Raw genomic sequence first — 27,422 nt, 5'->3', positions numbered from 1 at the left:
GCCATAGTTACAAATGCTAACTGTGGAATGAGTCAGCTTTTGCAAGCGCCGAAGTTTGAACTGGCCTAAAGATCGCGCAGAGAAATTTACACCCAGGAAAGCACCCGCAACTCTCCCTTTCAGAAACCATTTCTAACAACCGTTGGAAATGAAAATATCCTAGCTCCTTTAAGATAACCCACGAGGATTTGGGTCACCTAAATAGATGCCCAACCCCTGGCTTTTCGCTTGGAAGTCGTTTCCAAGTAGCCGTGCCTTATTTACTCCGCCAGGGAGGTAGGGCCCGCAGGAAGACCTGGCCAGTTCAGCTCTGGAGTAATACACAAGCAGGTCTTCACCTCAGACACCAGGAGCCCTCCCGCTCCCTTCCAAGGGGGCGCCCTGGGTCCCAGCCCTCTCGGCTGGGAGCGGTTCGCCGCCGCGCTCTTCCGGGGCCTGGAGGAGGGGCGAAGGTCTAAGACCCGCCTCCACTGGGGCGGAGCCACGGCCCGGGACTGGCCTAAACGGCCGCAGGTAATACGGTCCGGAGCTGAATCGGGGTGCTCCGGGACCCCCGTTTGAAGAGATCCCGGGCGGGGGCGGCTGCATCTTTTAGGGGAATGGAGATAGGCCGGGTAGAAAACGCCGGGTAGACCTCCTCAGGCTCCGGCCCAGCCACACTGACGGTTCTCTCCTGACCCTGTTTCCTATCGCTTATCGCTGCCACGCGGGGATTGCGACTGGGGGATGGGACGGGCAGGGGCTGCTGCGGGAGGTCCCAGGCCAGGTGAAGTTTACCCCACTTTAGCTTTGGGCTTTGGGAACAGCAGTTAGTGGCTTAGGCTGAAGGTTGGATTTATCCATTCACCTCCCGGAAATGTTATCTATTTTCTTTCATCATTCACTCATCCTTCACTTCTGCTCTATACCGGGCCCACTAGTTGGTTCTCTGAATGCATCGGAGAGGCCCAGCTCCCTTGGAATTTAGTCTAGAATCTAGTCTAGAAACTTTTAAATAGGTAATTACATTCAGGATGACCCTGCTATTACGATAGCTTAACGGATGGAGAATAGCTTGAGAATGTGAGGAAAGCAGCAAATAAGGGACGGTTTCACTAAGGATGGGACAGTTGAACTGGAATTTGGAAGTTAACTAGAAGTTTGCCAGAAGGGAAGGGACATTTCAGGTAAGGGAAGCAGCATAAGATGCAAATTATGAAAGGGCTTGACATTTCAGAGGAACAAATGTAGTAAGAACAGCTCAATAAAGCAAGAAATTGTAGACTTGAGTTCCTGAAAAGGAGGTTGAGACCAGAAGGCTTTGAATGTCATGCTGGGGCCAAGAGTTATCCTAGAGTTTGGTATTTCTCAGCTTTTTAAAGTGTTTTATCTTTTGATAAATATAAATACCTTATGCCCTCCAAAATTATTTTGATATATGCCCTTTCCCCATGAAAACCACAGACACAGAAAACTTCAAGCAAAAAAAATTCTGTAATTGGATTAAGAAAGTTGTGTTATTGTTGCTTACATAAAACTCAGCATAGTGTAAGTTTTTATCAAATGTAAGTTTTTATCAAAAGGTGGTAGTGCTTGTTCAGATCAGGCCCTAGAAATGAGTATTATCAACAGGAAATTTTTTTAAATGGGAAGTAATCTCTGTGTGTTAGGTAGAAGATAATCGTCAATGTCTAAAGAGTGCCTTTCTGTCTTATGCATAGGACATCATGAAGCAGCTGCCAGTCTTGGAGCCTGGAGACAAGCCCAAGAAAGAAACATGGTCTGTAAGGAAGGATTCAGACAAACACATGAGTTTTTGTTTCATTTATAAGTAGTTTACTAATATATTTGATCATCTATAAAAAAGGGTAGAGATGAAACTGTCTGTAGTTTCTGGTAATTAGACTCAAACTGTCTGAGAAGGTCTTCAGAGGAAAGGTAGTGGGACAAGAATTATCACAGAGCAGATGTTGATTTTATTAGAATCCATTTACCAAGACGAGTAAGACATTGGCCATCTGGCATCGTCAGCTCCAGCTCTGTGTCTTCCCCCAAGCGCTGACTCATTTTTTAAGGTTTTCAGGCAATTAGATTAAACTGGCTTCACTGTTTCTTGAATGCTTGTTCAACCCACCCTTCATTCAACAGCTAACACTGGCCTGACGGGGGCAGTTACAGTGTAGGTGCTGAAGGTACAAAGGTGAATAGTCTCCGTGTAGGGGGTGCTGCAGACTTACCTGGTGATGGTGATGAAAAGTGATCAGTGCTGAAGAAAGGCTCACAGAGGGCTGTAGAGAGGAGGCAGTGCTTCTGCAGGACCTTGGAGGAGAGCCTTTGATCTGCCTTCTCTGTGTCCACTTTTGCTCTCTACCCATCATAAATCTGAGCATGGCATTCTCTGGATTAAAAGCCTTTTATTCCTCTGTGTTGGTCTTAGGATAGAAACCAGAGTCCTTAAAATGGCCCGCTGGGCCCTGCATAATCTGTCCCTACCTACCTCTCCAGCTTTACGACCCCCTGCTCACACTTTGTTCTCTTTCTCTTCCTTTAACGTGGTCCGTGCTGTCCCACTGAGGGACTGTACAAGCTGGTCCCTCTCCCTGGATCACCCTTTCCCCCCATCTTTTGTCCCTTTCTTTGCCCAACTATTAATAACTTCTACTCATACTTCAGATCTCAGTTAAAATGGGGCTTTTTCAGGAAGTCTTCTGGGACCACCCCTGTCCCCACCCAACTCTCCTTACAGGGTAGGGACCCCCTGTGATATGTCCTCATACTATATATCCTGTTCTCCTTTGTAGCGCAATTGAAATGAAGTGGTTATTTGTGAAATTATTTGTTTAGTGTTTTTCTTCCCAACTAGTCTGGCAGGGCTATGAAGGCAGGGACTTCTTTTGTTTTATTCACCATGTAGGGGGAGGGCTGTGTGCCCTTGAATAAGTTATTTAACCTTTCTAAACCTCAGGTCCACAGCTGTAAAACTCAGATGATAACATTACTGCCCTCAAAGGGGTTTTATGCAAGTTTAGTGAAATCAGGGATGTAGCAAAGTTAGCAGTCAGTAGGCATGGTACATGGTTAGCAGTCATTTGGGCAGTAATGTGATACGTGAATCTGGACATCAAAAGAGAGATCTGGAAAAGAAACAGATTTTGAAATCACTGATGAACATGTAGATGGGTGGTAATTGAAGCCATCAGTACATATAAAATTGATCAGGTAAGTAAACCTAGACTAAGACAAAGGGAATCCATGGGGGTTGGAAGAAAGCTGGAGGGAAAGGAGTCAGAAAAGGAAACAGAAAGTGCAGCCAGACAGGTGGATAGAGAACCAAAAGGAATGAGTGTGGGGAAGCCAGGTCAGGAGAAAGGTACGAGAAGGAGGGAAGAGCCGAGTCCCAAATGCCAGAAAAACAGCTACAGAATTTTCTTTTTCAACCAGAAAGGTTGAAGTGTGCTTTCTGTCAGCATTCAGAATAACTTTACAGAGTGGAATGAATGGATCCTGTATTTGATTTTTCAAAGAGCTAGTTTTGGCTTCCATCAGGTCAAGCTTTATGAATAGTCTGGAAAAACTCTTAAAATTCAGTGAAGGATGGAGAATATTACTTGGCAGAGGGAAGCATCACTGGCTAGTGGTGGGAGCTTTGGTGCTGTTGGTTCTCACATGATTATACATAAAGTTCTGGCCATCATTTACTGAGTCTTTCCCTGCCGTGTAACAAGAGTGCATCTCATTCTTCACAGGTATAATTATTGCCGTCTTCATTTTACAAATGAGGAAACTAAGGTTCAGAAAGATAAAGTGATTTCTAAAAGGGCATACCTGGAGAAAGCATGTGAACTGGGACTTGAACTAGATCTGTCTGAATTGGCAAGCCATGCTCATAAGTACCATCTTGTGCCAGGACATACCATTGAACATTTCTGTGTATCAGTTTCCACCTCTACCACATGGGGACAATTACTAGTCCAGGGCATCCGCAGTAGGTTAATGTGAGATGAAAGTAGGGACAGAATTTAAAAGTCAAAGGTTATGTGCAAAGGGAAGGTACTGTTTTTAATCAGAAAAATGCTGCTTTGCTGGGTATTATTTTAAAAGTCTGTGTGTGTATAAGACCCTTCTCTCTGGTGCCTGTTCCATGAGGAGTGCAAAGAATACCCTGCTGCATTTATTCTCTGCTCAGGCCTCCTGAATATATCTTCCTTTGGCAGGTACACCCTGACCCCAGTTGGAGACAGCCCCTGTGCACGGGTTGGTCACAGCTGCTCATATTTACCCCCTGTTGGTGACGCTGAGAGAGGGATGGTCTTCATTGTTGGGGGAGCAGATCCAAACAGAAGCTTCTCAGATGTACACACCATAGATCTGGGTAAGACAAGCAGTGGAGGGGACTTCCCTGGCAGTCCAGTGGTTGGGACTCCAAGCTTCCACTGCAGAGAAGATGTATTTCATCCCTGGTTGGGGAACAAGGATACCGTGCCATGTGGCATGGTTAAAAAAAAAAACAACCAGAAGCTTCAGAGCATGTGCCCTTTGGCCAAAGAGCAGGGCTTTGTGCTGCTGGCTGTGATCATTCCTAAGAATATTAGTTCAAACATGTACATTACCATATATAAAATAGGTAACCAGTGGGAGATTGCTATGTGTGAGCTCCCAGAGCTTACTCAAACTCATGTCTATCAAGTTGGTGATGCCATCCAACCATCTCATCCTCTGTCGTCCCCTTCTCCTCCTGCCTTCAATCTTTCCCAGCATCAGGGTATTTTCAAATGAGTCAGTTCTTTGCATCAGGTGGCCAAAGTATTGGAGCTTCAGCTTCAGCATCAGTCCTTCCAATGAATATTCAGGACTGATTTCCTTTAGGATGGACTGGTTTGCTCTCCTTGAAGTTCAAGGGACTCTCAAGAGTCTTCTCCAACACCACAGTTCAAAACCATCAATTCTTCTGCACTCAGCTTTCTTTATTGTCCAAATCTGACATCTGTACATGACTACTGGAAAAATCATAGCTTTGACTAGATGGACCTTTGTTGGCAAAGTAATGTCTCTGCGTTTTAGTATGCTGCCTAGGTTGGTCATAGCTTTTCTTCCAAGGTGCAAGCATCTTTTAATTTCATGGCTGCAGACACCATCTGCAGTGATTTTGGAGCCCCCCAAAAAAAGTCTCTCACTGTTTCCATTGTTTCCCCATCTATTTGCCATGAAGTGATGGGACCAGATGCCGTGATCTTCGTTTTTTGAATGTTGAGTTTTAAGCCAGCTTTTTGACTCACCTCTTTCACTTTCAATAAGAGGCTCTTTAGTTCTTCTTTGCTTTCTGCCATAAGTGTGGTGTCATCTTCATATCCGAGGTTATTGATATTTCTCCAGGCAATCTTGAATCCAGCTTGTGCTTCATCCAGCCCAGCATTTTGAGTGATGTACTCTGCATGTAAGTTATATAAGCAGGGTGACAATATACAGCCTTGACGTACTCCTTTCCCAATTTGAAACCAATCTGTTATTCCATGTCCAGTTCTAACTGTTCCTTTTTGACCTGCATACAGATTTCTCAAGAGGCAGGTCAGGTGGTCTGGTATTCCCATCTCTTTCAGAATTTTCCACAGTTTGCTGTGATCCACACTGTCAAAGGCTTTGGTGTAGTCAATAAAGCTGATGTAGATGTTTTCCTGGAACTCTTTTGCTTTTTCAATGATCCAAAGGATGTTGGCAGTTTGATCTCTGGTTCCTCTGCCTTTTCTGAAATCCAGCTTGAAGAAGTTCAGGGTTTACATACTGCTGAAACCTGGCTTGGAGAATTTTGAGCATTACTTTACTAGCGTGTGAGATGACTACAATTGTGCGGTAGTTTGAACATTCTTTGACATTGCCTTCTTTTGGAATTGGAATGAAAACTGACCTTTTCCAGTCTTGTGGCCACTGCTGAGTTTCCAAATTTGCTAGCATGTTGAGTGCATCACTTTAACAGCATCATCTTTTAGGACTTGCAGTAGCTCAACTGGAATTCTATCACTTCCACTAGCTTTGTTCATAGGGATGCTTGCTAAGACCCACTTGACTTCGCATTCCAGGATGTCTGGCTCTAGATGAGTGATCACACCATCGTGGTTATCTGGGTCATGAAGATCTTTTTTGTATAGTTTTTCTGTATATTGTTGCCACCTCTTCTTAATATCTTCTGCTTCTGTTATGTCCAAACCATTTCTGTTCTTTATTGTGCCCATCTTTGCATGAAATGTTCCCTTGGTGTCTCTAATTTTCTTGAAAAGATCTCTAGTCTTTCTCATTCTGTTGTTTTCCTCTATTTCTTTGCATTGATCACTGAGGAAGGCTTTCTTATCTCTCCTCCCTATTCTTTGGAACACTGCATTCAGATGGGTTTATCTTTCCTTTGCCTTTAGCTTCTATTCTTTTTTTTTTTTTTTTTTTTTAGAGCTTCTATTCTTTTCTCAACTATTTGTAAGGCTTCCTCAACCATTTTACCTTTTTGCATTTCTTTTTCTTGGGGATGGTCTTGATCACTGCCTCCTGTACAATGTCATGAACCTCCATCCATAGTTCTTCAGGCACTCTGTCTATCAGATCTAATCCCCTGAATCTATTTGTCACTTCCACTGTATAATCGTAAGGGATTTGATTTAGGTCATACCTGAATGGTCTAGTGGTTTTCCATACTTTCTTCAATTTAAGTCTGAATTTGGCAATAAGGAGTTCATGATCTGAGTCACAGTCAGCTCCCTGTCTTGTTTTTGCTGACTGTATAGAGCTTCTCCATCTTTGACTGCAAAGAATATAATCAATCTGATTTCGGTATTGACCGTCTGGTGATGTCCATGTGTAGAGTTTTCTCTTGTGTTGTTGGAAGAGGGTGTTTGCTATGACCAGAACGTTCTCTTGGCAAAACTCTGTTAGCCTTTGCCCTGCTTCATTTTGTACTCCAAGGCCAAATTTGCCTGTTACTCCATGTATCTCTTGACTTCCTACTTTTGCATTCCAGTTCCCTATAATGAAAAGGACATCTTTTTTGGGTGTTAGTTCTAGAAGGTCTTGTAGGTCTTCATAAAACCATCAAACTTCAGCTTCTTCGGCATTACTGGTTGGGGCATAGACTTAGATTACTGTGATATTGAATGGTTTGCCTTGAAAACTAACAGAGATAATTGTGTTATTTTTGAGATTGCATCCAAGTACTGCATTTTGGAGTCTTTTGTTGACCATGAGGACTACTGCATTGCTTCTAAGGGATTCTTGCCCACAGTAGTACATATAATGGTCATCTGAGTTGAATTCACCCATTCCAGTCCATTTCAGTTCACTGAACATCACTGAGAAGTCCCTAAAGACACAACAGACTCCAGGAATATATCTACCAAACTAAGCCCCCCTTGATTTAGGAAAGAGTCCATTTGGAGCCCTGGACAGCCAGCCACTCATTTATCAGATGTTTCTCTAGGAGACACTGATTCCCTCACCTCTTACATCCACGTCATCAAATCCTAAATATTTCTATTTTCATCCATGTCTTTCCATTTGCATTGCTACTACTGTGGTCCAAACCTTAGTATCTCTCAGCTACACTCTTACAACAACCTTCTTACTGATCTGCCTGCTTCCAAACTTACCACCTGTACAGTGCATTTTTGATACTCAGGTGAGTATTTTATAAAATATAAGTCTGATTATGTCCCTCTCCAGTTTCAAACCTTCCCCAGCTTTGTCTCTTGGCTCTCTGAAATCCACATTTGCTCCACTGAATATCCTTCAGTTCCTTGAACTCTTTTGGTCTCCAAGCCTTTGCATATATTGTTCCGTCTGCTTGGAAGACTTTTCCTTTTCCTTGTCATCTGACTACTCTCCATCTTTCAGACCCCAGGTAAAATGTTACTTCCAGGGACTTCCCTAGTGGTTAAGACTCTGCTCTCCTAATGCAAGGAGCATGGATTTGATCTCTGGTCAGGGAACTAAGATCTCACATGCCAGCATGGAACGGCCAAAGTACATAAATAAACAAAGATGAATAAAAGAAAAGTCACTTCATTAGGAAGCTTGCCCTGGTACATCTGGACTAGTTTAGGTACTGCCACCGCAAAGGGGCGACTCTTCTGTTTTTCTTCTCTACTCCCGTGCCGCCTCTTGACACATCTTCAGTACTTCCCTTCTGACTGACAAATGTGTGGGGATTTTTTCCCCACAGCAGATAATTCTGCAACACCAGCTGGATGTCCTACGACTCAGCTCAGTTCTACCTGGAGTTAGACTCCAAGCCCACAGGTGAAGGGCTCAGATCCATGAGACTCTCCCTGCTCCCCTTCAGATGCCAGTCGCAAGGCCAGTGGTGGTTCTGACCAACTCCTTTAAATGGGAGGGTCCCCTGACACCCTCCTCAGCTTCCATTAATTTCCAATTAATTTCCTCAAGAGGCCACCAAGCTCAGGAAAACAGCCAGACAGAAGAGATGCTTAGAGCAAAGTATTTGGGGAAAGGCACTCCTGTGTCCCGTCTAGGTGCCCTGCCTTTTCAACACTTCCATGTATTCACCAACCTGGAAACTCTCTGAACCCTGCCTTTTTTCTGGAGGAGTAATTGATTACATTATGGCCATTGGTGACTGTCAACCTCCATCCCTCTCCTCTCCCCAGAGCTGGCGGTGGGGTTGTCTGGGGCTGAAAGTTCTAACCCTGTAGTCTCACACTTTCTTCCCCTGGCAACCAGCCCCCATCTTTAGGGGCTTTCCAAAAATCACCTAATTAACGTCAACTCAGGGACTTCCCTGGTGATCCAGTGGTTAAGACTTTACACTTCCAGTGCATGGGGAGTGGGTTGGATCTCTGGTATGGGAAATAAGATTCCACATGCCTCATGGTGTGGCCAAAACCCCCCCATAAAATCAGGTGTGGTTAACAGGGGGTTTGTTATCAATAACGAAAGACACTTACCAGTCTTATTACTTGGGTCATCACAAAGGTTTTCAGAGCTCTATGCCTAGAGCAGATGAAGGCCAAATATATATTTCCTAACGTAAATGACAATGACACAATCACTCTCTGTGTTTCCATAGCATCCTGTACTTTCCCATCTTCATCCCTCTTCACAACCCTGTTCACATGGGATTGTTTTCTTGTTTATCTCCCCTACCAAAGTATAAGCTCCTTAGAAACAGGGAACATGGTTATAAGTATATATTTTTTTATTTTTCTTGTCGTGCCATGTAGCTTATTGAACCTGGCTCACCACAGTGAAAGCGTTGAACGCTAACCTCTAGGCCGTCAGAGAACTCTCACCACAGTTATACCACTTCTCCTTGCATCCCCAGCCATTATCATGGCACCTGGCATAGAGTAGGTGCTTTATAAGTATTCAGATGAATGAATGAACCAGCAAGTGACTACTGTGTACTACACAATGGCAAAAGAAAGCTGGTGTGTTGTTGTTCAATTGATAAGTTGTGTCCGACTCTGTGACCCCATGGACTGTAGCACACCAGGCTTCCCTGTCCTTCACTATCTCCCAGAGTTTGTTCAGTCTCATGTCTGTTGAGTTGATGATGCCATCCAACCATCTCATCCTCTGTCGCTTCTTTCTCTTCCTGCCCTCAGTCTTTCCCAGCATCAGGGTCTTTTCCATTGAGTCAGCTCTTTGCATCAGGTGGCCAAAGTACTGGAGCTTCAATTTCAGCATCAGTCCTTCCAATGAATGTTCAAGGTTGATCTCCTTTAGGATTGACTGGTTTGATCTCCTTGCAGTCCAAGGGACTCTCCAGAGTCTTCTCCAGAACCACAGTTCAAAAACGTGTTGTTAACATGTTTTATTAGGTTCATGTAACATGGCTGTTATTGTTTTGATCTTAGTTGTGTACCGACCACATGTGCAGGAGTCTACTTGAAGTTGTTTGGCCTCTGTTGTAGTCTTGGAAGATCTGACAGCAGTAGGCCCGGATATCTGCATGGTGACAATTTTTTGCACCTGCGCTACCACGTATCACCGGGGCTCATTCTCCAATTTCCTCCAATCCTCTGTAGGCATTTGAATTTCTACACACTGTACTAGGATTTCAAAGGTAAATGAAATCTCTTTAATCTCTCAGGAAGTTTACCGTCTAGTACAGTTACAATTCTGTTGTGACTTGTTACTACCTCTGTGACTCTGGCTAAACCACCTAAACCATCTGGGGCTCGGTGTCCCATAATAACTTGCTTCACTTGGCACTTGCAATGATCTAACAAGACAGTGCCTGTGAAGGCCCTTTGTGAATGGTTTACTAATTAAAATCACTAAGAAGTTAGGTATTAATAGGCTGTGAAATTGTTTTAGCCAGAAGTCCTTTACCTACAGGTAAAAGAAACTTTCTTCACCAACCAAAAAAAATTAAAAACCCGAGAGAGAGAGAGAATCCATGGGCAGGGAATTTGGCCTAGCCTCAAGGGAGAGTGGAGGCAGGACTTGGAAAGCTGTCAAAAACTGCCTATTTTCTCCCTTTCTCTCAGCAGGGATACGGGGGAAATAAGTTTTCTTTTTTTCAATTTGACTGAACCAGGTCTTAGTTGTGGCATGCAAACTCTTAGCTATGGCCATGTGGGATCTAGTTCCCCAACCAGGGATCGAACCCAAGCCTTCTGCTTTGGGAGCTCAGAGTCCCAGTCACTGGACACCAGAGGAGTCTCTGGGGGGATCTGCTCCTTTATGTAGATGTTTCATTCTTCTCTTCCCCACACTGTGGCTTTCTCTGCTTCTCCACATGTGGTAGAAGATGGGTACCCAAACCCAGAAATCTATTTGAATTCCAAATTCTTGGGGGAGAGGCTCTGATGGGGTCATTTTGGGTCCGATGACTACCTTTGACCCTATCAGCTAAAGCTAGGAAGTCAAGGTGTAGTACAATCAAGTCTCCTGGGTTCTATCCCCGGGACAGGGAGATGGGGCAGGTCCCATAAAAGAGGGTTTATGGACAGGCCGACAGCCCCCAAAGTGTCTGATGTAAAATGTTGACCACATTCCCTTTAAGTGATCTACTGGTTGTTCACTTATACTTTTAACCCCTTTTTCGTTTTTCACCCTCCCCCAAGTTTGTCAGCCACTATAAACCACTGGCAGCCCCAATCTAGGAACTAGGTGAAATGTTTTCTAGGAACCCACCAGTGGGGTTTAGCCACCTCCAAGAGCCTCCTGCCCCGGTACGAGCATGCCAGCTTCATTCCCTCCAGCACACCTCACAGCATCTGGGTGTTTGGAGGGGCCGACCAGTCAGGAAATCGAAACTGCCTGCAAGTTCTGAATCCTGGTAAGTAACTGATGGTTATTTTATTTACCAAAATGAATAAGTAAATCCAATTTCAATTCCTGTACCAAAGTCCCATTTGGATTTTACTGACTAATCCATTTAAACCTTTGCTGACCTCATAGAAAAATAAACATTGTCACTTCTAACAGAATCTGAAAATCATAAATGATATTTTGTTTTCCTCCTAAGTGGCACAGATTATCAACTTCTGAAAAGTCAAAGCTGAAAGAGACTTCAGAGAACAGTTATGTCAAGTGGGCAACCTGGTCTAGCAATGGAGAGTGACTTTCCTAAAGTCATCAGGGAATCAGACCCTTGAATCCAAGTCACCTCTGTCAGAGGTCTCAAATGGGGGTGATTGTGCCCCCCCCAGGGGACAGTTGGCATGTGACACCTTGGGGCAGGGCATCTAATGGGTGGAGGCCAGAGATGCTACCGTACGTCCTGTAATGCAGTGGCCCCCAACCTTTTTGGCACCAGGGACTAGTTTCATAGAAGACAAATTTTCCGTGGACAGGGGTGGGAGCAGGGTGGGGTTATGGTTTGGGGATGATTCAAACTCGTTACATTTTTTGTCACTTTATTTCTATTATTATTACATCGGCTCCACCTCAGATCATCAGGCATTAGATCCTGGAGGCTGAGGACCCCTGCTATAAAGCATAGGGCAGCCTCTCACAATAAAGAATTATCTGGTCTAAAATGTCAGTAGTACCAAAGTTAAGAAACCCTGACTGAGATCCTCTTAGTATGCTTCTTTTAGCCAAAAAGTACAAAGTTCCTGACTCATCTCACTGGCAGTTTTGTCACAGAGGAAGCAGTTTGGGGACATCACTGCTGCAAGGATGTTGCTGAACCACCCATGGGGGTGGACCTGACTTTCTGTCAGTTAGAAACAATTTTTTGTTGTTTTTCTCTTTATAAATTTTTCAATATGCATTGAAAAATATTTTAAAAGTGTAAATAAGTAGACAAGAGCCATCCACAATCCTAGGATATTAAGGCTATTAATAACAGTTCTGTGTACTTCCTTTCTGTCTTTTCTCTGCATTTTTGTAAACCTGAGATCTTTGTATTTCACCATTACACTATTGTGTCTTTTTAATTTCATAATTAGCACAGAAATGATTCCCTATCAACAAAGCTTTGCTAAAATCATTTATAATGGCTGTATAACACTCAATTTTATGATAATACCATAATTCCTCTGTGTTTTTTTTTTAACATGTAGGTTGTCTTCAGATTTTTATCATTATAAATAACAAAGTAGTAAATATCTTTCTTCAGAAGTCATTGAATGTATTTCAAATTATTGCCTTAGAATTCATGCCCAGAAATAAAAGAACTAGATAAAACCCTGGACTTTAAGCTTTTTTTTTTTTTTTTTTTTACTTCAAAGCTTTTAGTACATGGTATCAAATTGTTCTCCAGGAAGACTTTTTTTAATTTTCTTTTTTGGCCACATTGCACAGTTTGTGCAATCTCAGTTTCCTGACCCAGGATTGAACCTGGGCCCAAGAGTGAAAGCCCAGAATCCTAACCACTAGGCCACCAGGGAACTCCATCTCCAGAAAGATTTTTTCAACTTATCCTTTCTCCAATTGTGTTTAATTGGACTGGCACTCCTGACTGGCACTGAATTTATCATTTTTAAGCACTGCTAATTTTATGGGCAAAAGTAAAAAAAACAAACGATTGTATCTAATTGTTTAAATATGCAGTTTGTTCATCACTAGTAACCTGGACATTTTCATGTAACAATCAGTTCTTGCCTGGTTACCTCTATAAATGAGAGGTTTCCTTATATAACAGTTGGTCTTCTTTGTCATTGTGGGACAATAATAATTTCTATCTTGTTAGGTTTGGCAAGAATTAACTCACGTCTGGCTCATAGTTAACATTCAGTAATTATCGTGGTAAATGTAGCTGTGGTTTGACAGATGGAAATCAGTTCCAGAACCCTGACCTCTCAATTTTTCAGTGATGGCATCTATTTTAAATAAAACACAGTGAGAATTTGGAAAGCTTCTGTCAAAGAAATTGACTTTCCACCAGATCCTTTCCTCTCCTAAAAAGTATAGTTTGACACCATGACCAAGAAATATGAATGTGTAAGTGAATCATTAATTTCTTGTGTTACGAAGGCAAGTTCCTCAGTCTTAGGACTCCTTTCTGATTATTTGTGCTAGCATTTGACTTGGCAAAGCCACACAATCTCAATTTTATGACAGTACCATAATTCCTCTGTTTTGTTCTGTTTTTTTTGACTCTGAAGGTTGTGTGCTCTCTAACTCCCCCTAAGATCTAAAAGCTCCCCAAGATCTGTAGTTACAGAGGCAATTACATTATGCTATGTTATTTTAGTTTTTTGTTTTTGTTGTCTGCTTTTTTTGGCTATGAAGTTTGTGGGATATTAGTTCACCAACCAGGGATTGAACCCCAGACACCTGCAGTGGAAGCCAGGAGTCTTAACCACTGGACTGTATGGGAAGTCCCCATTATGCTTTGGATATAGGCTGAGACTTGTTTGGTCTCCGGGTTCATGTTTTGAGTCCCACACATACTACAAATGCTTCATGTGCCACTTTGTATATTGAATGAAGACCTTTACACAAGACACAGAATTTCCTAGTCAAGAAATAATTCCTGGGAATTCCCTGATGGTCCAGTGGTTAAGACTTGGAGTTTTCACTGCTGTGGGCTTGGGTTTAACCCCTGGTCAGGGAACTAAAATCCCACAGGCCATGCAGCATAGCAGAAAGGAAGGAAGGAAGAAAGAAAGAAGTAGTGGAATGACTATGGGAGTTTTGATAGGTCTGTGTTCAGAGCCCTGCCCTACTGCTCACCAACACTGCGACCTGGGGAAAAGAATTTAAACTTTCTGAGCTTCAGTTCCCTCATCTACCAAGTGGGGATACTTTCCACCTGCTCCCAGGATTGCCTGAGGATAAGGAGATGGTGGAGTGCTCAGGGCAATGATTCTGCTCACTGAAGGTGCTTGGTTACTGCTTGTGTTTCTGTAAAATGTGTGCTTCCTTTTGAAAAAAAAAGATGAGCTTCTGTTCACCTGCCCAGGTGGCAGAACTTCATTCTCAAGTCAGAAGAGTGGAATATACATAGATCTTGACGTTGAAATGGAATTTGAATCCCAACTCAGCCATTTACTGGTCATGTCACCTTAAATGAGTGACTTAATCTGTCTCTGCTTCAATTCCTTGTCTGTAAAATGTGGGAAGAAATATTTATTTGGCACATAGTGTTTAGTAGGGACAATTACTACTGCTGCTACCACTGCCAAGACTGTAATGATATTGTCCACTTTTTTTTAATGGCCACATATCCTGAGAAACTTGGCACGTCTGGTTTCTTGCATCCAGTGGGAATGAGTTTGCTCAATGTTGGGCTCCTCTGGGTGGGCACAGCGCAGGATAGTCAACAAAGGGGAATAGGGTGCAGAAAGGATGTTTAAGGCCTCCAAAAACAAATTGTCCTCCTTAATTGTACCTGTGGCTTTTCATTCGTGGGAATTTGGGTCTATCTGAACACATTCTGAGTATTGCCCCTTACCCCTCCTTGAATTTGATGACAGGAGATCTCTGCCTAGATCCACCCTGTCCCTCTTGGGGATTGGGGTTTGCCAAGTGACCCTGCCTAGCCCCAGAGTCAATGTCTGAGGCCCTCAGCCTGGGGATTTAGATGCCTACCTTCTCTCCGGACCAGATACCAGGACTTGGACCACCCCAGAGGTGACCGGCCCACCGCCATCCCCAAGAACATTCCACACATCATCGGCAGCCATTGGAGACCAGCTGTATGTCTTCGGGGGTGGAGAGAGAGGTGCCCAGCCAGTGCAGGATATGGAGCTTCATGTGTTTGATGCAAGTATGGATGGGGTGGGAGATCCCTGGGGCCACCACTTACCTGGTCAGGGCTGCCCTGGCCTGCAGCTTACCTGATGCAGGAAACAGATTAGAAAATGACAACCTGGCTGTGGGTCTCAATTCTAGACTTCTTCAGTATATCTCTTAGCTGTATCTTCTACCCATAGTAAAAATTGCATTTAAAGAAGAATAATGGATCAGTTATAAAAATGTAGACAGTATAGTTTATCAAGCAAAAAAGAAAAAATTTCCCCTTAGGCCTTTCCTTTCTACTGCCCAGATAGAGGTAAATACTGTTAGCTATTCCTAACAGTCTAACTTCCGGATTTTTCTGTGCATTTATAAATCATATGCACATGTATATGTGAACACTTATGAATTTTCTATGGACTTTGAAATTATATGAAAACTTAAAACACACACATGAAAATACTAATTATAAATACTGTTCTGCCTCTTAGTTTTGTCTAAGGGTAGATCTTGGGGGCTTCCCTGATGGCTCAGTGGTAAAGAATCCACCTGCAATGCAGGAGACTCAGGTTCAGTCCCTAGGTTGGGAAGATCCCCTAGAGGAGGAAATGGCAGTCCACGCGAGTGTTCTTGCCTGGAGAATCCCATGGACAGAGGAGCCTGGCGGGCTATAGTCCATAGGATTGCAAAGAGTCAAACACAACTGAGCGACTGAACACACATGCACACAAGGGTAAATCTTAGTTGAAAGCATAAACTTTGAAACCACAGGAAGTGGACTTGGAACCAGATCTGACATCTACCTTCTGTATCACTTTAGACTAATTTCTTAATCTATCTAGGCCTTAGTTTGCTGTAAAATGGAGATAGTAATAGTGCCTAACACAAAGAATTGGAAAGATTAAATGAGATAATGTGATACAGTTATAGCAGTTCTGACACAGGAAACACCTAATGAATTTTCACTGTATTATTATTATTCCTTCATTTAATCACACATCATGGATCTCTCCTAAGCCAACAATTTTCTTGCAAAGCATATCTTTCTGTGGGCTTCCATTATTCATTCAGTCATTTTCCTATAGATTGACTTTTTTTTTTCCCTATAGATTGACAGTGTTACAGTGAATATATACAATAATTTATGTACATGTTACAACGTTTGGGCCTTCCCAGGTGGGCTAATGGTAGAGAACACACCTGCCAATGCAGGAGATACAAGAGATGCAGGTTCGATCCTTGGGTCAGGAGAATCCCCTAAAGGAGGGCATGGTAATCCACTCCAGTATTCACGCCTGGAGAATCCCATGGACAGAGCAGCCTGGTGGGCTACTGTCCACAGGGTCGCAAAGAGTCGGATGTGACTGAAGTGACCTAGCATAGCACACACAACGTTTAATGTGGAATAGATGCTGGGGAGTAGAATCACTAGGTCAAAATGGTATGAATATTTAATATTGTGAGACCTCTTGCCAATCTTTTGTCTAAGTGGCATTTATTTACATTTCTTTCTTTTAGTAGTGGGCATTTAGAAATAACGCTTTACAAATATCATGTGACAAAAATAATTTTCCTGTGTGTTTTTGCACCTTTTTTGAGAAAAGGCAATAAGCAAAACTGAAAACTTATAAGTTTACATTAAAAATTAAGACATGTCACGATATGAATTTTTGCAGAAAAAATGGACTCTGATTCTTTTAAAGCAGTTTTAAAAAAATATTGGCTTTGAATACATAAAACTGTAAGAGAAAAAATATATGTACGTATATATGTGCCTATATATATGTGTGTGTGTATATATAATTTTATAACCTCCAAATTGTTATTTCAGTGCAATTATGGTCCTTTTTTTTTCAAATAGAAGAGATAATTCTAGATGTGCTATTTGTGTCTTGTATTTTTCACTTAAGCATTTTCCCTGTAATCACAAAGTTTTCTCATTGTTTTTAATGAGCACGTAATATTCTATTATGACTGTAGCAATAACTCACTCATTCACCTGTTAATGGACTTAGGGGCTATTTCCAGTTCTCCCTTATTATTAATATAAACAATACTGTAGTAAACATACTTACCACTTATGTATGCATATGCATCAACTTTCTCAGGTTATTTCAAATTGTATTCCTTGGAACACTGAGGGCTCTGTGAACAACCTTCAGGCCAATTGCAAGTGGTAATTCAGAGAGAAGTTGTTTGGCAGGCTTTTGTCTAAGAAAATTTTTGTAGCACTCCTTTAAGACTTTTCCGGTATGTTGAAATGATTGATTTTCAATTCTATACATGTACACTTTTGAAGATATGAAGGGTTATCAACAGGTAGAACACATCTGCTATGTTAGGATAACACTCATAACTCTCATGTACAGAGTACTTTATTTATGCCTGTGCTTTACATATATCGTCTCATTTAATCCACACTTCAACCCTGCTGCTGCTGCTGAGAGGTAGGTATTACCGGGTACTCCCTTTCTCTTCATTTTATAGCTGCAGAAACTAAAGCTTAGAAAATTAACACATGCAAGGCTACATAATTATTCAGTGAAATAACCCAGTTTTAACTCCAAATCCTATATTCTAATCATTATCCTATACAACCACTTCAGGAGACCCTGCTAACTTTATTTTTTTTTTTTCTTTTTTTTTTTTTTTTTCTCTTTTTTTTTTTTGGGCCACGCCACACACGCCACCACCCCCGTCCCTGTCACCACCTTTCAACATACCAGGAGAGACCCCTTTTGTGACCCCGACGACGGCTCTTTTGGGAAAAACAACATGCAGCAACAGGACAAACAAAAGACGAACACACCATGTATACACACACACACACACACACACACACACACACACACACACCCCTTCATATTGAAGGTACCGCTGTGTGTGTGTGTGTGTGTGTGTGTGTGTGTGTGTGTATGGTGTGTGCGGAACAAAAGACGCACACACCGTGCACGCGCGCGCACGCACGCACACCCTGCTAACTTTAAAAAGTAGTCAACTTTTTTTCCCCCACCCTTCCAGCAAATCAATTAAAGATACTGTTTTGAAAAAGAGAATACTCTGAAGGCCTGTCCCAGTAGAAGGAAGCTCATTCTTTTTAATTTGGGGGCAGTTCTAGGTTAAAGAAACTTAAGGGAGGTATTTTTAAAATTCAAAACACAAAGTGGTTCCTTACTGCCTAGTGGAAGGGGTAGGCATATTAGGCAGTGAATTCTCCAGTCCTGGACACACACCAGCAGAGGCTGTAAGGGTTGTGGATGGAGGGAGCCCTGGGTCGGGCTGGCAAGTCGCAGTGAATGACCCCCAGGCCCCTCTTTGTTCAGTGCATCTCCGCTTGCTGGGAGGTGAGGCTTAGGTATAGTCCTCACTTTCTTGCTTCATACCTTTGTCACCTGATGTTATGGGATTTATTTTTCCAGACACCCTGACCTGGTCGCAACCAGAGACACATGGAAAACCTCCATCCCCCCGACATGGTCATGTGATGGTGGCAGCAGGGACAAAGCTCTTCATCCATGGAGGCTTGGCAGGGGACAATTTCTATGGTGATCTCCATTGCATTGATATCAGTAAGTAGGGTAGAGGGCATGGGGGCTTGCTTGTCTGCTTAAAATTAAATAAAATATACTTTGACTAGAACCTTGCTCTCAACCAGCCAGTAGAATCTTCGCTGCTGCTGCTGCTAAGTCGCTTCATTCTGTCCGACTCTGTGTGACCCCATAGATGGCAGCCCACCAGGTTCTGTCATCCCTGGGATTCTCCAGGCAAGAAGACTGCCATTTCCTTCTCCAATGCATGAAAGTGAAAAGTGAAAGTGAAGTCGCTCAGTCGTGTCCGGCTCTTAGCGACCCCATGGAGTGCAGCCTACCAGGCTCCTCTGCCCATGGGATTTTCCAGGGGAGAGTACTAGAGTGGGTTGCCACTGCCTTCTCTGAGAATCTTCACTAGATTCTTTCAAATGTGACCTGAATAATAATAAGTGATAATAATAAAAGCAAGTATTTCCTAAGTGTTTGCCATGTATTGGGTTGACCAGAAAGTCCGTCTAAGTTTTTCTGTAAGATCTTACAAAAAATCCATTATGAACTTTCTGGCTGACCCAAGACCTACCCATTAATTCTTTCTTATCCTTTCAACAACCCTGCTCTTTCATTAAAATTCATTGTGTCTTGTGCTTCCCGAAGGACTGAATTTCTTTCAAGTTGTAGCCTTTAATTCTGTGGATAACTTTTAGAGTGTGTCTGGAGGTGGACAACCAGAACTGTCATGCTAAATTGTTAAAAAAATGCTGAGAAAAGGAAAGTTAGGGATAAACATGAGTATTTAAACGTTTGAATGACCCCCAAAAAGTCCCAAGAGCCTGGACTATTTTGGGGTCATTCTTCCAGATTCTGAGGTCCCTTAGGGCGGGGACTTTGTCTCTTTTTCCCTTGGTGTATTTCCATCATTGAGTACAGTGTCTGGCAGGTCGCAGTGGACAGATAGGGACTTCCCTGGTGGTCCAGTGGTTAAGACTTCACGCTTCCACTGCAGGGGGTATAGGTATGACCCCTTGCTGGAGAACTAAGATCCTGCCTGCCACACAGTGCAACCAAAAAAAAAAAAAAGTCGACAGAAAAACAAATGAACATATTCCGCGTTGCTCCAGACTACAGGAATTGGAACCATGGGCAGAAGGCATGAGAACTGCTGTGCAAGTATCAGGCTAATTGCCAAATGGTGGGTTCTCTGATTTGGTGACATTGGAGGCAGGCTGACACTGGCTAGGATTCCCACATTGGCAAGGATATTTGGCTGGACTCGGTGATCCTCCCTTCCAACTCAGTTGCTGGACCCCTGCCTTGAACTGACAGATGGAAAATATCTTCACAGGAGCATTCCTTGCAGGCAGGCAAACAGGGTTTTAATGCTTATTTTAAAAAGAGAAAGTCCTTTTCTCTTGTAGGAGGAACTATTTCCTAGCTATTTTTCCTCTTTTCCTACCCAGGTTGTTCTCTAAAACCTAAAATCTGGTGAGGTCCTGCCTCCTTTGCTTGTCTGAAAAGTTGCAACTATCTGCAGAAATAGGTAGGAAATAGGTGCTGAGGCAGCCATGTTACAGTGTAGAGAACACAGATCTGGGAGTCAGACCTGAGTGCAGCTCTAGCTGTGAGACTTCTTCCCGTCTCTAATCCTGTTTTTTCATCTGCAAGAAGTAGGCAGAAGTGAGCAGTAGCGATTTCATGCAGCTATCATGAGAATAAAGTAAGCCGGATTTTTGGTGTCTAGTCAGCACTCGCAAAGTTGCAAAGTGGCTGTTACTGTTTCAGACATGCATGTGTGTGCACATACAGGCATGCTTCCGCAAGCACACACACACACACACACACACACACACACACACACACACACACAGAACCTTACCTGCTCCTGGGCTCCTAAGGAGTTAATGGTGATGGTCACCAAAGCTTAGATCACATTCCTCAGTGTGCTCCGAAGACCACCTACACCAGAATCACCTGGGCTGCCTGTTACAACGATAGATGACTGAGCCCCCTCCCTCCCTCTCTGGACTACCCAGACAGAATTTCAAGCTCCCCCAAGTAATTTTTGTGCACACCAAACCTTGCTTTATCTTGAGAACTCTTCAGTGAGTGAAGTTCAGGGGTTGGTGTGCAAACTGCAGACGTCTGACAGGTTCAGTCTGAAACCATTGTCCAGGTTTTGCCCACTTTCCATCTCTTGGCAGGTGACATGAAGTGGCAGAAGCTAACGCCCACCGGGGCAGCTCCCACAGGCTGTGCTGCTCACTCAGCTGTGGCCGTGGGGAAACACGTGTATGTCTTTGGAGGAATGACTCCCACAGGAGCCCTGAATACAATGTACCAGTATCACATAGGTGAGCATATGTTCATTGTGGGTCTTTAAGCAAGTATCACCCTTCTTTGAAAATTATCACAACGCTTTGGTCTTTCAATTTGGCCACTCCACATCTAAGGCTGAAGGAATAAAAACCAGACTTTCAGGGAATGACTTCATCAAAGCAGTAAGAGTACCATTAGGGTTCCCCCGCTTCACTTTTCTTGTTTCTTTCAGGGCTCAGGTGATATAGCACATCACTGAATATTTTTGGAAATTTTTTAACAGACTTTTTTTCCCCCAAAATAGAAAAGCAGCATTGGACCTTGCTTAAATTTGATAATTCTCCTCCCGCTGGAAGGTTGGACCATTCCATGTGTATCATTCCGTGGCCAGGGACGTGTACTTCTGAGAAAGAAGATTCAAATTCAGCCACTCTAAACTGTGATGCTGAGAAAGGGGATTCCACTGAGAAAGGAGTGACTCAAGGTGGTGACTCACATGAAGAAAGTCAGGCTGACACACTGCTCTGTTTTGTGTTTGGTGGAATGAATACCGAAGGGGAAATCTATGATGATTGTATTGTGACTGCAGTTGATTAATAAAACCCATGTTTTTACTGCTTTTAAATGTCAATTACTTTCAGAAAAGTTAAGTGAAACATTGTTTTCATACCTCCAAAATTGTCTGCACTATGTATGTATCCCTTTGGCTCTTACCTACTGCAGTAGGTGAAGAGATGAATTGGATAGCTCAGGGCAAAAACCTCTGATAAAGGGTTTTTTATCAGCAATATAACCAGGTAACTAACTGGCTGGTTATGAATACTAATCACAAAAATGTTGCAGATATCCTAATTGCAAGATACAACAAAAGTTGTAGAAATCAGTGAGTGGACATACCCAAGCTGAAGCATTTTAACATTTAACTGCACCGGGTCTTAGTTGGAGCATGTGGGATCTCGTTCCCTGACCAGGGATGGAACCCATGCTCCCTTCATCTGAAGCATGGAGTCTTAGCCAGCGATCACCAGGGGAAGTCCAGGGAAGTGTTTTCAATATTAGCAGCTCCTCAGAAAGAGGTGTACTGTTGACTTGGTACTGAGAGCCACCGCAGACAGGGGCAAAGATTGGCCCTTGTCTCTCCCCACCAACCCCTACCCCTCTGCACACACTTCAGGTATTTTTAATGTTTGTATGGAACCTGGTCTGTAAGACCCCCTGTCCAAATGCTTTGGGCAACACAACAGAGGTCCAGGCCTCAGAGTAAAGCACACATCAGGTCTCAGTTCCACAAATTAACCTTGCAGCTGGCTGCCCCATGTATAAAATGTCTATGTTTGGACTGAACTGGATCATGTTAGCATGACAGCTTGCCCTTCGTTGATCATACTTACTAAATTGTTGTAGGGCTTAAGGTAGATCACACCACCCTAGATCCCACTCTTGTACCAGAGATAAAGATTGACATGGCTAAAATTCAAAAGTATTACCTTCACATCCTAAAATCAGGAATTGAATCCAAGTGTGTAAAATTATCAGTGATTCATCACTTATCAAATCTCAAGAGAATCCAAGCAGCTGTAAAGTGTTACGAGTAAATAGGCCACCGTAAGTTTTTGAAAGGAAAGGGGAAGCAGTAAGTTTCAAACATGCTCAAGAAAACTCTGCTCTTGAAATGGTCCTTGCCTAGTTAAACATATGGATGTACCAACCTCCCACCCCTCTTCTTAGATTAGGCAGGTTTCCCAAAATGACTGAATATTTAAAGAAATGTTGTTTCCTTACCTCAAAACCCTGAACACTCCCAACACATGAGAGTCTAACCTTAAAATAAATGACTAACCTAATTAGAAGCTTTATCACAAAAATTAGACCAGTGTAAATAACAAACATTTATTGGTGTCACTTATGGTAGAAAAAAGTTCCTACACCAGATACACATGACCCAACTGTTAAATAGAACATTTTCAAGGTGAACACACTCCCTAACCCATTTTTTTTTTTAACCCACTTTTGATGATAGCCAATTCCTCCTTGCCCCCCACCCCAAGACATGTGAGCAACTGCTAATGAAAAGCAGTAAACAGCCACTTGGGCTATAGCAGTTTCAACTCCACTCCAAGGTGAAGATTCCAATTACATTCGAGACTTAAGTTCTCTCAATTTTCTCCTAACGAAAGTTCCTGAGTCCAGTATTTTACAATATTACAGCACTAGCAGAGCAGTGTCTACAACTCATCTTTTTCTCCTGCTTCCTCCTCATTGGTTGGGGGAGGGCCTGCACTTCCATAGAGTTTGCTGATAATTGGCTGAACAATTTCTTCTAGCTCCTTCTTTTTAGCTTTGAAATCTTCAATGTCAGCATCTTGGTGACTTTCCAGCCACTCAATCTTTTCTTCTACAGCTTTTTCCATGGTCTCCTTATCTTCTGAGGAAAGTTTACCTCCCAGTTTTTCTTTATCTCCAATCTGATTCTTAAGAGAGTAGGCATAGCTTTCCAATTCATTTCTTGTGTCAATGCGCTCCTTGAGCTTTTTGTCTTCCTCAGCAAACTTCTCAGCATCATTGACCATTCTTTCAATTTCTTCAGGTGTCAGGCGATTTTGGTCATTGGTAATTGTGATCTTATTTTTGTTGCCTGTACCTTTGTCTTCAGCTGTCACTCGAAGAATGCCATTCACATCTATCTCAAAGGTGACTTCAATCTGTGGGACACCACGGGGTGCAGGAGGAATTCCAGTCAGATCGAAAGTTCCCAGAAGGTGATTGTCTTTTGTCAGGGGTCGTTCACCTAGAAGTCACACACACACAAATTGTTAGTTACTGACAAACATTAGTACATCTGGATCTCTACATTTAAGTCTGTAACAGCCTGCGGTGGCAAGGGCACTCTATCAACTTAAAATGGGTCGTATTGGGTCTGAAAGGAACTGTGAATTAAGTTACTAGTATTCAATCAAATTTCGTCTACTTTAACGCAGTATGAACTTTGCTTGTTGTTCTATTTTAGAAGCCAGCTCAGAAGGCATTTTTAATGGGAAAGACTGCCAGACAAAAAACAGATTTTAGTCCTGGCTCTACCAAACTCAACACTAAATTAGGGCCTTCTCACCTGAAAACAGCAGATACTTCTTTCCCTAGTCATTTCAACAGTGTATATTAAAAAAAAAAAAAAAGGTCAAACTCTTCAAACACATATCATGGTATTAACAAATGTAAGCAATTACCTTCATAGACCTTGATGGTAACAGTTGGTTGATTATCAGAGGCTGTAGAAAAGATCTGAGACTTCTTGGTGGGCACCACAGTGTTCCGTGGAATCAGTTTGGTCATGACACCTCCCACAGTTTCAATACCAAGTGTCAGGGGACATACATCAAGCAGTACCAGATCACCTGCAAAAGTAAGTTAATTGAGGTAAGTTCCAATTCAGCAGTCATAGGAGCAATACCAAGCAGTCCCCACGATCAATACAACTTCATCTTCTCCATCTTGCCACTTGGTTAGGTTCTACACAAAATCATTTCAGAAGCAGTGAATTAAATACTAAATTAAATTAAATTAAATACTAAAGACCTTGAGACTTCCCAGTCTTGTCATCACTGTACCTTTAATTAGCTCTGTGAGCTTGCTGCTTGTATTCTATTGCTTTCTAAAGCAACAGCTAATACTCTTCCCATTAAGCTACTGAAGCACTGTGGACAATGCTGACAGACTGACCTGTATCTTGATCACCAGAGAGCACACCAGCCTGGACAGCGGCCCCATATGCCACAGCCTCATCTGGGTTTATGCCTCGGGATGGCTCCTTGCCATTGAAAAACTCTTTAACCAGCTGTTGAATCTTTGGGATTCTAGTAGAGCCACCAACAAGAACAATTTCATCAATATCAGACTTCTTTAAATCAGAATCTTCCAACACTTTCTGGACAGGCTTCATGGTGGAACGGAACAGGTCCTAGAGTAAGAGACACAAGCACTCTGATGATACCTGTCATACCCACATAGTCAAAATCCCTAAATGCACTGTCCCAAACTCAGAGTCTAACGAGATCTCATTAGCAAAACAAGGAACATACCATGTTTAGCTCTTCAAATTTGGCCCGAGTCAGGGTCTCCGAGAAGTCTTCTCCTTCGTAGAAGGACTCGATTTCAATTCTGGCTTGATGTTGGGAAGACAGGGCCCGTTTGGCCTTTTCTACCTCACGCCGGAGTTTTTGCACAGCTCTGTTATCTTTCCGAACATCTTTGCCAGTCTTCTTTTTGTAGAGCTTGATGAAGTGTTCCATGACCCGCTGGTCAAAGTCTTCTCCACCCAGGTGAGTATCTCCATTAGTGGCCACGACTTCAAAGACACCATTATCAATGGTGAGAAGAGACACATCAAAGGTTCCGCCACCCAGGTCAAACACCAGGATGTTCTTCTCCCCTTCCCTCTTATCCAGGCCATAAGCAATAGCAGCTGCTGTACTGTTAGAGGAATGAGAAAGAAAAACAAACCTTACTTAACTTTTCCCTTTCCACATTTGGCCAATGTGCCATACTTTTGAATTTAACACTTACGGCTCATTGATGATCCTCATGACATTCAATCCAGCAATAGTTCCAGCATCTTTGGTTGCCTGGCGTTGGGCATCATTGAAATATGCTGGTACAGTAACAACTGCATGAGTAACCTAAAATGATAACAAAAGGTAGTTAGACATATTTTATCATACAGTTTAACCTTTATTTAAGTTACAGTCAAACTATCACTTTATTTTTAAGATACATAATTATTTGTGTGTGGACTTGCAAGCAATAAGTGATAAATGAAAAGACCCTAGTATTTTGTTTGATCTCCAGTAAAACATGCAAGTAATTAAAACTGATGTACATGGATGTCAGCCTTTTAAAATGATGAAAGCATCTACACAACACAATCAGAAACAGTAATAGTAAAACTGCTCAACACTGTTCTGGAAAATACCTACCTTCTTTCCCAAATAAGCCTCAGCAGTTTCCTTCATTTTAGTGAGAACCATGGCAGAAATTTCCTCAGGAGCAAATGTCTTTGTTTGTCCACCTCCAACATCAACTTGAATGTATGGTTTAGTTTTCTTTTCAACCACCTATTTGAGAGAATAATTATTATTTTCAGACATAGAAGCAATGACATTTTAAACTTTAAAACAAAGAGGACTGTCTGAGACTCACTTCCTTCTCCAAAGTTGGGTTTACTTTGGACCCTTTGAGCTGAATATTTGGGGCAGAAATATTTAAGGTGTCGAAGGTGCCTTACAATTACAAGCCACTTCAGTTTTAATCAGTCTCTTAATCCTAAACTATTGTCGACAGAGTAGTTACGCATGAAATTCCTTGCCAATTTGACTATCTTCAGTTCTGAAACATACTAGGAGTATAAAATAAAATTATATACACACATCTATATCCCCTTTACTTGTGCCTAAACTTTTTAATCCTAAATACTCCCATCACCACCACCATCTATTTAGAAGAGAAAAACCGGTTCGAACCTTGAAAGGCAAGAACTTGATGTCCTGCTGCACGGAAGGGTCGTTCCATGTCCGGCCAATGAGTCGCTTGGCGTCGAAGACTGTGTTCTCAGGATTGGAGGTGAGCTGGTTCTTGGCTGCATCGCCGATCAGACGCTCCCCTTCAGGAGTGAAGGCCACATAAGACGGCGTGATGCGGTTGCCTTGATCGTTGGCGATGATCTCCACGCGGCCGTTCTTGAACACCCCGACGCTGGCGGAAAAAACCGAACGGAAGGAATCAGCACCACGATGCTCCGGGCAGCCCAGGAGACCACGCCCCATTTTCCCCTCTCCTCAAACCCCACTTACCAGGAGTAGGTGGTGCCCAGGTCGATGCCGACCACCGTGCCCACGTCCTCCTTCTTGTCCTCCTCCTCCGCCCGTGCCGTGCCGAGCAGCAGCAGCAGCACCGCAGCCACCAGGGAAAGCTTCATCTTTCCGGCGCCGTCGGCCAGTCGGTCAGGAGGCAGCTATACGGCTTCAGAGGAAAACCAGCCACAGGCCGCAAACACGGGAGCGCACCGAGGTTCCTGAGCTGAGGATGACAAGGCCCCGGATCAGGAGAACAGTGGACAATGCGAAGGGCAGGTCCGAAAAGACAGGCCGCAGCACCTACCTCTCAAACGCAAGAAAACCTTAAGTCGATGTGCCTGTGATGTCTCGGTCAGCGTCGACCGCGCCGTCGCCTACTCCGCTTATATACCCTCCCCCCAGCCCCGTCGTGGAGGCCGCCGATTGGCGAAGGCGCAGCTCGTTGGACGTCGCTGATTGGTCCAGGCCACCAAGCTGGCCGCCGCGGATTCGAAGCGGCCTCCTCCGCAGCTAACGTCATTGCTACGCCCCCCGGGCTGACTCATTGGCTGTTGGGCGCCCCCCAACAATCACCAATGAGACACTACATCCGCCCTGTGCTCCAGCTCCATTGCTTTAGCAG

At 43.1% G+C, this 27,422-nt stretch overlaps 2 protein-coding genes across 6 annotated transcripts; one reads left to right on the top strand and one right to left on the bottom strand.

Annotated features, from left to right (window-relative positions):
• The first annotated feature begins 462 nt into the window (after positions 1 to 462).
• RABEPK (Rab9 effector protein with kelch motifs) lies at positions 463 to 23,073 on the top strand. Of its 4 annotated transcripts, none has more exons than XM_061154664.1 (8): positions 463 to 513; positions 1,701 to 1,759; positions 4,194 to 4,351; positions 11,108 to 11,260; positions 14,981 to 15,142; positions 18,531 to 18,680; positions 20,840 to 20,989; positions 21,259 to 23,073. In XM_061154664.1, exons 2-8 carry the CDS (start codon positions 1,707 to 1,709, stop codon positions 21,549 to 21,551), a joined length of 1,119 nt encoding a protein of 372 aa, XP_061010647.1. In that variant the 5' UTR covers positions 463 to 513; positions 1,701 to 1,706; the 3' UTR covers positions 21,552 to 23,073. The 4 variants fall into 4 exon arrangements, with proteins under 4 accessions (XP_061010647.1, XP_061010648.1, XP_061010649.1 ...); XM_061154665.1 differs by having other exon boundaries at positions 1,701 to 1,763; positions 4,194 to 4,233; XM_061154666.1 differs by having other exon boundaries at positions 484 to 513; positions 1,701 to 1,763.
• Positions 22,831 to 27,199, bottom strand: HSPA5 (heat shock protein family A (Hsp70) member 5). 2 transcript variants are annotated; one of them, XM_061154663.1, is made up of 9 exons: positions 27,105 to 27,199; positions 26,798 to 27,023; positions 26,468 to 26,699; positions 25,925 to 26,062; positions 25,515 to 25,627; positions 25,031 to 25,421; positions 24,672 to 24,909; positions 24,179 to 24,346; positions 22,831 to 23,742 (listed from the first exon to the last, which is right to left on the bottom strand). In XM_061154663.1, the coding sequence occupies exons 2-9, from the start codon at positions 26,920 to 26,922 to the stop codon at positions 23,180 to 23,182; spliced, it is 1,968 nt and encodes a 655-aa protein (XP_061010646.1). In that variant the 5' UTR covers positions 26,923 to 27,023; positions 27,105 to 27,199; the 3' UTR covers positions 22,831 to 23,179. The 2 variants fall into 2 exon arrangements, with proteins under 2 accessions (XP_061010646.1, XP_061010645.1); XM_061154662.1 differs by having other exon boundaries at positions 26,798 to 27,018; positions 27,105 to 27,172.
• Positions 27,200 to 27,422: the final 223 nt, after the last annotated feature.

Source organism: Dama dama, chromosome 11 (genome assembly GCF_033118175.1).
Source record: "Dama dama isolate Ldn47 chromosome 11, ASM3311817v1, whole genome shotgun sequence".
Taxonomy (NCBI): Eukaryota; Metazoa; Chordata; class Mammalia; order Artiodactyla; family Cervidae; genus Dama; species Dama dama.
Note: the sequence above shows the minus strand (reverse complement) of the source record. Positions and strands in the feature narration are given on the sequence as shown.

Coding starts and splice junctions, on each gene's coding strand:
- RABEPK (XM_061154664.1), top strand. CDS start 1,707: ATGAAGCAGCTGCCAGTCTTGGAGCCTGGAGACAAGCCCAAGAAAGAA. Junction 11,261..14,980: donor CCTGCAAGTTCTGAATCCTG/GTAAGTAACTGA, acceptor TCTCCGGACCAG/ATACCAGGACTTGGACCACC. Junction 18,681..20,839: donor TCTCCATTGCATTGATATCA/GTAAGTAGGGTA, acceptor ATCTCTTGGCAG/GTGACATGAAGTGGCAGAAG.
- HSPA5 (XM_061154663.1), bottom strand. CDS start 26,922: ATGAAGCTTTCCCTGGTGGCTGCGGTGCTGCTGCTGCTGCTCGGCACG. Junction 25,628..25,924: donor AGGCTTATTTGGGAAAGAAG/GTAGGTATTTTC, acceptor TTATCATTTTAG/GTTACTCATGCAGTTGTTAC. Junction 23,743..24,178: donor TACCATCAAGGTCTATGAAG/GTAATTGCTTAC, acceptor TGTGACTTCTAG/GTGAACGACCCCTGACAAAA.